Source organism: Quercus robur, chromosome 12 (genome assembly GCF_932294415.1).
Source record: "Quercus robur chromosome 12, dhQueRobu3.1, whole genome shotgun sequence".
Classification (NCBI taxonomy): domain Eukaryota; kingdom Viridiplantae; phylum Streptophyta; class Magnoliopsida; order Fagales; family Fagaceae; genus Quercus; species Quercus robur.
Window position 1 is genome coordinate 33,138,135 of NC_065545.1, and position 9,343 is coordinate 33,147,477.

Here is a 9,343-nt window from a genome sequence, read left to right on the forward strand (position 1 = left end):
AAAGAACTTTAGGACAAATCTTGTAAAGGAAAGTCTCTCCAACTCACCGTATAAGGATTCAAATAAATCTTTACTTATATAAGGATTCAAATAAATCTTTACTTATATGTTAGTCATATGAATAAAATGCATAAGAATGATCATTTGAATCGTCACGTAATAAGTTAGAGATTCAAGAAAAACTTTCTTCCTAAATTTAAATATTTAGCTTTGTTAATGAATAAAAGCATATGTTTACATTTTTTGAAAGAAAAAAGAAATACAATTTTCAGTAATTCACTACCTCACTCATAAATATAAAATGATTTTGTGTTTATATATATATATATATTAATATTTGTGTAATTTTTTTTTTAAATAAACGAGGGTATCCAGATCTCTTTGAATATTTAAAGTGTATGCAGATATCCTTCCTTCCCACACTCATCAAGATTATGCTAATGAATTAAACTTGGACTCTTCAAGTTGGGAGGTCTAGTGGTGTCTATTGAGCTAATTTTACTTTATTTTAAAGAAAGATAAACAAACCTCATTTTTTTAATGTAAAGGTACCCATACATAATTTTTATCAAAAAAAAAAAAAAAGGTACCCATACATAACACAATATGTATTTGTTAATAGACTATTTTGAGAAAGTTTAGATATTATTTTCATGAAAAATATAAAAAGCAGTAAGAAAAGTTAATTACCTTTTTTTTTTTATTAATAAAAACAACTAGTGTGTAATCAGTGTATATACACGGGTACATTTAAAAATAATTACAATTACATATATATATATGTTCAAATTAAACTTGGTGTAAGAATTACAACTTACACATTTTTTAAGCCATGAATTTCTTAAATATGTAATGGTTTCTCATTATTATGATTTAGAATTTAATTGGATCTAGACTCTTTAATTTTTGCACCAAATAATTCACTTGTCACAAAATTAAAAAATTAGATGAGACATATAATGCAAAATTGAACTCTAATTAAAATTTAATTTAGAATCTAATTGAATTTAAACTCTTTGATTTTTGCATCTAATAATTCAGGTGACACACAAATTTAAAAATTAGATAAGACATGTAGCGCAAAATTAAACTCTAATTTAAAATTTAACTAGATTTTCTATCAACTATATATATATATATATATAATGAGAGAGAGAGAGAGAGAGAGAGAGAGGTTTCTAAACTTGTTAAATTTTTCCGTATTTTTATAGAAGTGTTAAATTTTGAAGAACTGTTAAATGCCAAATTTGACCCCAAGAAATGTAAAATACCCAGAACGGAGTAAAAGAAATGAAATGAGTCGCCGTTAGTTATTCTCCGTTCCTTATAATCCGGAGAACCTCTCTGTCACTCGCCCTCTTATCTCTCTCGTTATCGAAAACCCAAATCCTAATACGGATTACGGAGTACGTAGCTGTTTTCAATTTCACTTTCATTATTAGAGAATTGATCAAATTCCGGCAGTAACTTTTAAATTTCACTACAGCGAATTAACAAGTACGGAACAAAAAGGAGCTTCATTTCTCTCTCTCTCTCTCTCTCTCTCTCTCTCTCTCTTAAAAACCTCTAAAACAGTCTCTCCCACATTCAAAAATCCACACACACAGACACAGTGATTCACATTTTCACACACAGAAACAGAAACTAATTTAGGGTTTCAACTTTTCACAAACAACAAGAAGTCCCTCGATCTCAAACTCTTCCTAGCCTCCACATTCCCATTATTTACACTCATACCCCTTTCCCTCGCACACTCACTCTGATCACTGACAGACACTAACCTCCATGGATGAATGGCATTTGGAGTAAATAAGCAATGAAATCAGGGGCTGAATTTTAGGTATTGATGGGCGTTGCCAAAACCTGGAGGTTTAGCGTGATATCAGCGAACCTGGCTTTGTTACAGAACCAAAACGGTCACAACAATAACACAAACACCAACACCAACACCAACACTAAAACCAATAGCAATAGCAATAGCAATAGCAATAACAAGCATGTTGTGTCTACTACTACGACGACGACGACGACGTCGTTTCAGAGAAAGCCGATCTCGTGGTCCTGGGTTTGCGGCTTGATGCTCTTCGGTTTGGGCTTGATTTCGCTTTTCACCGGCCACGTGGCCTCTGATCTTGAATGGTACTCTCAGCGCCTAGTCAAGCGCAGCTTCTACTCTAGACTGGTAATTTTTCTCAACTCCACTAATATATATATATATATATATATATCCGCACACAGTTTGTTTCTATTTTAGTGTCTTTGTTTAAAATTGTGAATTGGAATTGTGCTGATTTAGAAACATTGCAAATGACAAAGCTGTTTATTTTGTGAAACTTCTAGAAGTTGTTTTTTTTTTGGTCATGTGAATTAAGTTGATGTGGAAAATTTTGAAGGATGTGAGTCGGCGTGAACCAATTGACATATGGAAATCAAAGTACTCAAAGTACTTCTACAGTTGCAGTGAGCGAGGCCGACATTTTGCTTGTAAGTTCGTTTCTAATATTCTTTATATATCTTCTACCAAAATACCATTACTTGTCTGTTTACGCTATTTGGCTTTAGCTTATTGTGTGTTTCATCTCATCAATTGTTTTAATTTGAATATTAGCAATAGTTAATACAATTTATTGTAGGCTGGATATTATTCACCATACATGCTTGTTAGGTCCATTAGCTCATCAATTTAATGCAGTGATTGTGCATTATGAGATAATTTTTGCTTAGGTTTTTGTTTTTATGACTAACGAGGGGTTTGCAATGCAATTTGCCACCCTTGTTCCTCATGTGCTTCACTGGTTTCCCAGCATGATGCAAGCTTCTCTTTGTGGAAAAGTATTTTGCTGGTCAAACATGCTGGACTTCTTCTCCTTGCTGATTTTACAATCATAAACGTGTGTTTGCGCGTGTGGATCTGTGTCTATTGTTGTCACTACCCATCTTAGTTTTGAACAATTTGCTGAGGCTGCTGCTTTTTAATTCAGAACAAATTTCCTGTGCAACACTGTAGCTGTTTAAAATTTATGTGCATTATTTGACTCTTAGTAGTTCATCTTTTATAGTGAGTGCACGTTTTTGAAAATACCCATACTTAACACCTGAAATGTATTTACGGATGTTCATTTATTGCTCTCACTAACACTGCTAATTTGAAATATAGCTGCTGTTCGTGAACGATCATCAAATGGCTATTTGCTTATTGCAACAAGTGGAGGACTGAACCAACAAAGAACAGGAGTAAGTGAAGTTGTCTTGTGATCTGCTAAATTTTCACCTGAAACCATCTAGTAAAAGTTATATTAGCCAATTACAAGAACACATGACAATATATTTTCCTTCTTTTCTTCCTTTTTTTAAAAAAAAACAAAAATTATTTATTCTGGCTTGGCTTTTGTGATGGGAGGTTGAATTAGTTTCTATCTTTCTGTCTTTACAATGAAGTATTTACTCATACCAAAAAATGAACATGCTAGCCTTATTGAGATGACAATATATTTACTGCATTCAGATAACAGATGCTGTCGTTGTTGCACGGATTCTGAATGCTACGTTAGTTGTACCTGAGTTGGATCATCATTCCTACTGGAAGGATGATAGGTAAGTTGATATTCTAAAACCTGCTAGCAATGGGACTTAATTGTGATTCCCCCCCCCCACCCCCCCCAACAGTTGTGATGAGATAATCAACTTAACAATAATTATCTTATTGAGGACACCTTATTTGGCATGCAGTGACTTCATCAACATTTTTGATGTTGATTGGTTTATTTCTACTCTTGCAAAAGATGTGACCATTGTCAGAAGAGTTCCTGATAAAGTCATGCGATCAATGGAAAAACCTCCATATACTATGCGTGTCCCAAGGAAATCCGCCCCTGAATATTATCTTGATCAAGTCCTCCCTATACTTTTGAGGAGACGTGTAAGTCTACTTTACTCAATTTTAATAAATGTTTCTTGTTTTAAATTTTGTAGTGTATATTCCTAATCAAACTTTTTGTTTCCGAATCATTGTTGGGCACAACTTTCAGTGTCTTTGAAGACTGATAGTCTTGATTTTTTTTTTTTTTTTTTTTTTGGTGAAATGAGAATGCATTTGATTCAAGAAACTGTCAATACAGAACTCTGGTTTTCTAGTTGCATCATACCTCATCGAAATTGGTTTCGGTTTGCTGCAGTTGAGGCAATTAACACTCATGAAATTCTGCAGGTAGTGCAATTGACGAAATTTGATTATAGACTTGCAAATGATCTTGATGAAGAGCTACAGAAGTTGCGTTGCCGGGTTAATTATCAAGCCTTAAGATTTACAAAACCTATACAAGAGCTTGGTCAAAGACTAGTTTTTAGAATGCAACAGATGGCAAAACGTTTCATTGCAATTCACTTGAGGTTTGTGCCTGTAACTCTTTCCTTTTGTGAATTAGAGTAATATATCAAGGAGGAAAAACAAAATAAGGACCTGGGGGAACCTGCCCATCAGCATCAAGAAGAGTCCAAAGGGGATAGAGTTGATGGGTTGTGCCTGTAACTTAAACAATTATAGAATTTGACAGATAATTTAAAACAAAATAAGGACCAGGGGGAACCTGCCCTTCAGCATCAATAAGAGTCCAAAGGGGGATAGAGTTGATGGGTTGTGCCTGTAACTTAAACAAATATAAAATTGGACAGATATTTTAAAATTTTAACTGGCATGTAAACTATTATCTGTGGGGCATGGATGCTCAAACAGAGAACATTTATCTGTGACTAATGTAACCAATCTCAATATTCTCAATTTTTTCTTATTGGACATCCGCAGACATGTACATTATCCATAGTATGCAAATTTTTTTTTAATTGCCCTGTGAAATTCAATTGATTGTTGTTACAGAGTGCCAAATATGATAAAATTATGTTTCCAATGAATTTTAGTGTGTCTATATATATGCGTGTGTGTTTTCATCCATATGATACTAACTATTAAGTAACTGATCAAAAAAAGAAAAAAACCAGTAATAATTGATTATAAAACTAAGAACTTTCCTTTTGCTGATGTTCTTCATATAACATTGAATACAAAATTTATGTTGTCTGTATTTGATATGTGGATAATCCCTAGTTGGACTTATTTGGAGATCCCCTGTTCCTAGAACTGTTATTGACCTTAAATATTCCAAATCAGAGAAGCCAATGATAAGACTACTTTCTTTTCTCCCACCTCTTACCTCCAGTATTTTGAAAATGCGTCTTATATAGATGTTTGTTTATGCATTGTGCTCTTATGTCTTCTGCCCTCTTTTTTTTTTTTACTAACATAGAAATGTTAAACAAACATATCTATACTCTATAGATACATACATATAGCACATCTTCATGTAATTGAATTTATGCTTTTATGTTCGGGTTCTTTTGTTGTGGCTGAAACTGTTTTTATGACAGGTTTGAACCTGATATGCTAGCATTTTCCGGGTGTTACTATGGTGGGGGTGAAAAAGAGAGATATGAGCTTGGTGAAATAAGAAAACGATGGGCAACATTACCAGTGAGATTGCTATCCTTAATAATTTATGGTCTTAATATATTCATATTCTTCTTAACGGCTTGATGATGAAAAATTGTTGTTCAAATAAAAGTCAAACTTCTTGGTAAAATATGCAATATTTATTTGTTTTGAAGTGTTCACATCACATCTGGGTTCAAAACTCCTAACCAATATCTTGGGGCCACCCCTAAGGAATTCCCCCCTGGTGTGTGTGGGATGAAGGGACTACACACATTTGGTAATGTTGAATGGGTTTGTGACTTCTATTATAATTCTTATGTAACAACTCAAGGAGGAGCGCTAGCTACATCTACATTATACCCCAAAGGACTAGTCTAGTCACAATTGAGACTCCTTCTTGTTAGTAAAGCCCAGATAAACCTAGTATATGCCTGATGTGGGACCTAGCACGCACCCACGCAACACACACTCAATCAATATCCAGTCAACCTGGTGCATCACATCTTCCATCTCTTCTAATCTGAAGTAAATGTTGTCTCATTATTTTTTTAGGATTTAAGCCCTGATGGAGAGCGGAAGCGAGGGAAATGCCCACTTACTCCTCATGAAGTGGGTTTGATGCTGCGGGCACTTGGTTTTGCAAATGACACATACCTCTATGTTGCATCTGGAGAAATATATGGTGGTGAAGAGACTCTGCAGCCTCTCAGGGAACTCTTTCCAAACTTTTATACAAAGGAGACTCTTGCCAATGAAGAGTTGAAGCCTTTTCTTCCATTCTCTTCCCGCCTTGCTGCCATTGACTACATTGTCTGTGATGAGAGTGATGTATTTGTCACTAATAACAATGGAAATATGGCCAAGATTCTTGCAGGTCGAAGGTAAGAAATCTATTCCATTTCTTTTTTGTTTGGCATACATACACAATCACAAGAAAATGCACCGACTTTTTATTGCTTCATCATTTTAACTGTTGCACCCTTCCCACTATTCTCAAATAAAGAAATTAAATAGAGAAGCCTTGACAAATGGGTGATATTCTATTGCTAGGGATGTGTAAGAGGGAGTTTTCACTTTGAAACATGTAATGCATCTTTTCAAGTGCTGCATACGCTGCCAGTCTTGACCAATATAGATTCCCAGTTCTAGTATAGCGGGGAAAAAAACATATTATCCTGATTTTAAGTTAATACAATTTGTCATGTATTTTGGTATCTATACTATGATAAACAGTATCATATTATAGATACCAAAAGGGACAAGTTGTGGGTTTGAGTCTGGGAATCAATCTCTCTAAAATAAAAACTGGGGGGCTAAGTTGTCTACCAATCACCTCTCCTAGACCCCGCAAAAGTGGGAGTTTTATGCACTGGGTACAACCTGTTTTTTTTTATAATATGATAATCAGTTGCAGGAAATTTTATGTCTTGGAATCAAGTACTCAAAGAATCTCCCTAAAAGATAACGCTTTATGGTTTAAAAATGAGGTGAATCTATGTCAAAATGTGATGGAATTTTGTGGAGGTATGAAGTGTTCTGTTAAAAGTACTGGCCTGTCCTGCTTGGTGATCCTTTCGATTTTTTTTCTCAGCTAAATTATACTTTTGCTCCTGGAAATATTGGACAGGTTCCAATTTAGGTCCTAGATTTTGAATAGTTATTTGGTTGTTGAAAATATTTTCCTTTGAGAAATTACTCCATTTATCCATCAAAAGTGATGCTGGCACAGAAATTGTTGATGTGGCTTGTCTCTATGTTTTCCATGCTATCAATTTTTGTGATGGCTATGTCATCTATTTCGACGGTAAGGGCTACATTACTCTTTACTCAGAATTAAAATTTAAAGGGTGATTTGAAACTTCAAAAAATTTAGGATCAAGTTGGGACTGGGACCTATTTTATATTTGAAGGACCAAAATATAATTTAGCCTTCTCTATTCCTATAACTCTATCCCTAAATTTTTGTCCCCATTTGATATGTACTCCACGGCCTAGGCTAATAAAGTAGTGCAGTTATTTCCAACTACCAAGAGTTGTTCTCTTAAATGTACTCTGGGATTGTTTGATTCCGTACAAAGACACAAAGTAAATAGGGCACCAAATGGGTATGAATGGATGGTTGGTGGAGTCTAGGAAGTTGCAATTGTTATAGACTTCGGATTTGAATAACTATGGACCACTTTTGTTGTTGAATGTGGAGGTCACTAGAACCTGATTGACAAGCCTTCTTTTGAAACCCTTGTTGGAATGATTTCTTACATTTTAATATTACAGAACTCAAGAATTTTCTTGCATGTTATCTCAGCATTATGGATGTAACATGTAAGGTTTGAGTTTGAGGGATGTTCCATTGGTTCCAGCACTTCTTGTGGTTCTTGGGCATTGGTGTTCAAACCCTACAAGCCCCACCACCCCCCCCCCCCCCCTCCCCCCCACCTCCCTATTTACCTAGCTTTAAAAAAAATTGTCATTGTTATAACTGTAATTCTCATCAGTTAATTTGCTTTTGTTGTTGAATCTTCTGCTTGCTCAGTATGTTGTTTCTTTGTTAAATTTTTAATTTCATTTTATGGATATCGTAGGAGGTACATGGGTCATAAGAGGACTATTAGACCAAATGCGAAGAAACTTAGTGCTTTGTTCATGGCAAGGCATCAGATGCACTGGGAGACATTTGCAAGAAAGGTAAAATCATGCCAAAAAGGATTCATGGGAGACCCAGATGAGATGAGACCAGGTCGAGGAGAGTTTCTTGAAACTCCGTACTCATGTATTTGTGAGAAACCATTCAATGATGATGAAACCAGCTACAATGGAGATCATCAGTCAGAACAAGTTGCCATGGAATCTGTGGCAAAAATTAAATTCACATGATCGAAAGGGTTGAGGTGAGGAGTCTACCAGTACAGAAAAAGAAAAGCATGGCAGAAGAGCCAACTTTCTTAGTAAATCGAGTGGACAATGAAGAGAGTAAAGGGAGATGAGTGGGAATTGAATGACCAAGGAGAGAATAGGGAAAAAAATTATCCCGATATAATGTGGTAGTTGGAATTAGTTCATACATCAACCAGAGATGGTGACGGCTCTAACGGCCTTTTCATCTCTAGTATGGCAAATTTTATCATGCCGCCACAAAATTTTACCTAGAACAGCGAAATCAATCATGGCATCTTGTAGCTTTTTTTTTTTTTTTTTTGGTCCATTAGTTGCTGTTCAATATCTCCGTTTTGATTGCAGAATTGACTGGTTCCATGTATAGCTTGAAGTGATGAAATGCAATTGTTTATAAATAGTTTCTCTAGGGACAGCTCTGTAGGATTTTGAGAAACACTTGCATCAACAAAATTCAAATTTATCATATTGTGACTCGTTATGTCCTGCTTGCATTCAATTTATATAGTTCACGTTAGTAAACCTGCTGTGGATGATGACTGATGAGCGTAGATTATAGTAAATTAGTAGTCGTCATCATTTATCAAATATCAATTGATTCATCCTCTTTTTTTTCCTTTTTCTTTTTTCTATTTCTAAAAAAGAGTTGCTTCAATATCTAGACGCCACAATTTTGCACCAGGTGGCGAATTTAATTGCATGGCAGCAGCTCAGTCCGTGTAAAGAACTCATTAATTCATTCTCCCACCATCGAATTATTAAAAAAAAAAAATTAAATAATTAAAATTTTATATTAGCCTGGAATTAGCCTGATTCTGGAATTCAACCAAGTGAAAAACAAGTGAAATATGGAAGTGCTCCCATATAATTCAGCCTTTCAGCAATGACCTATCTTCTGATCAATTACTAGGGTTACGAACTTTGTCAAGTTATATTATGCATTTACTGCAAAACGATAAAAAAATT

The 9,343-nt window shown here is 34.8% G+C and overlaps 1 protein-coding gene across 1 annotated transcript; it reads left to right on the plus strand.

The window, feature by feature from the left end:
* Nucleotides 1-1,331: 1,331 nt before the first annotated feature.
* Nucleotides 1,332-8,858, plus strand: LOC126710469 (O-fucosyltransferase 29). The gene is made up of 9 exons (XM_050410936.1): nucleotides 1,332-2,182; nucleotides 2,394-2,484; nucleotides 3,158-3,234; nucleotides 3,506-3,594; nucleotides 3,730-3,919; nucleotides 4,208-4,389; nucleotides 5,422-5,524; nucleotides 6,038-6,366; nucleotides 8,068-8,858. Exons 1-9 carry the CDS (start codon nucleotides 1,847-1,849, stop codon nucleotides 8,357-8,359), a joined length of 1,689 nt encoding a protein of 562 aa, XP_050266893.1. The 5' UTR covers nucleotides 1,332-1,846; the 3' UTR covers nucleotides 8,360-8,858.
* Nucleotides 8,859-9,343: the final 485 nt, after the last annotated feature.

What these genes read in the sequence shown, in the direction of transcription:
- LOC126710469 (XM_050410936.1), top strand. Translation starts at nt 1,847, where the DNA reads ATGGGCGTTGCCAAAACCTGGAGGTTTAGCGTGATATCAGCGAACCTG. An exon ending in GCAGCTTCTACTCTAGACTG is followed by an intron (nt 2,183 to 2,393) that starts GTAATTTTTCTC and finishes AAAATTTTGAAG; the next exon opens with GATGTGAGTCGGCGTGAACC. An exon ending in TCCTACTGGAAGGATGATAG is followed by an intron (nt 3,595 to 3,729) that starts GTAAGTTGATAT and finishes TTTGGCATGCAG; the next exon opens with TGACTTCATCAACATTTTTG.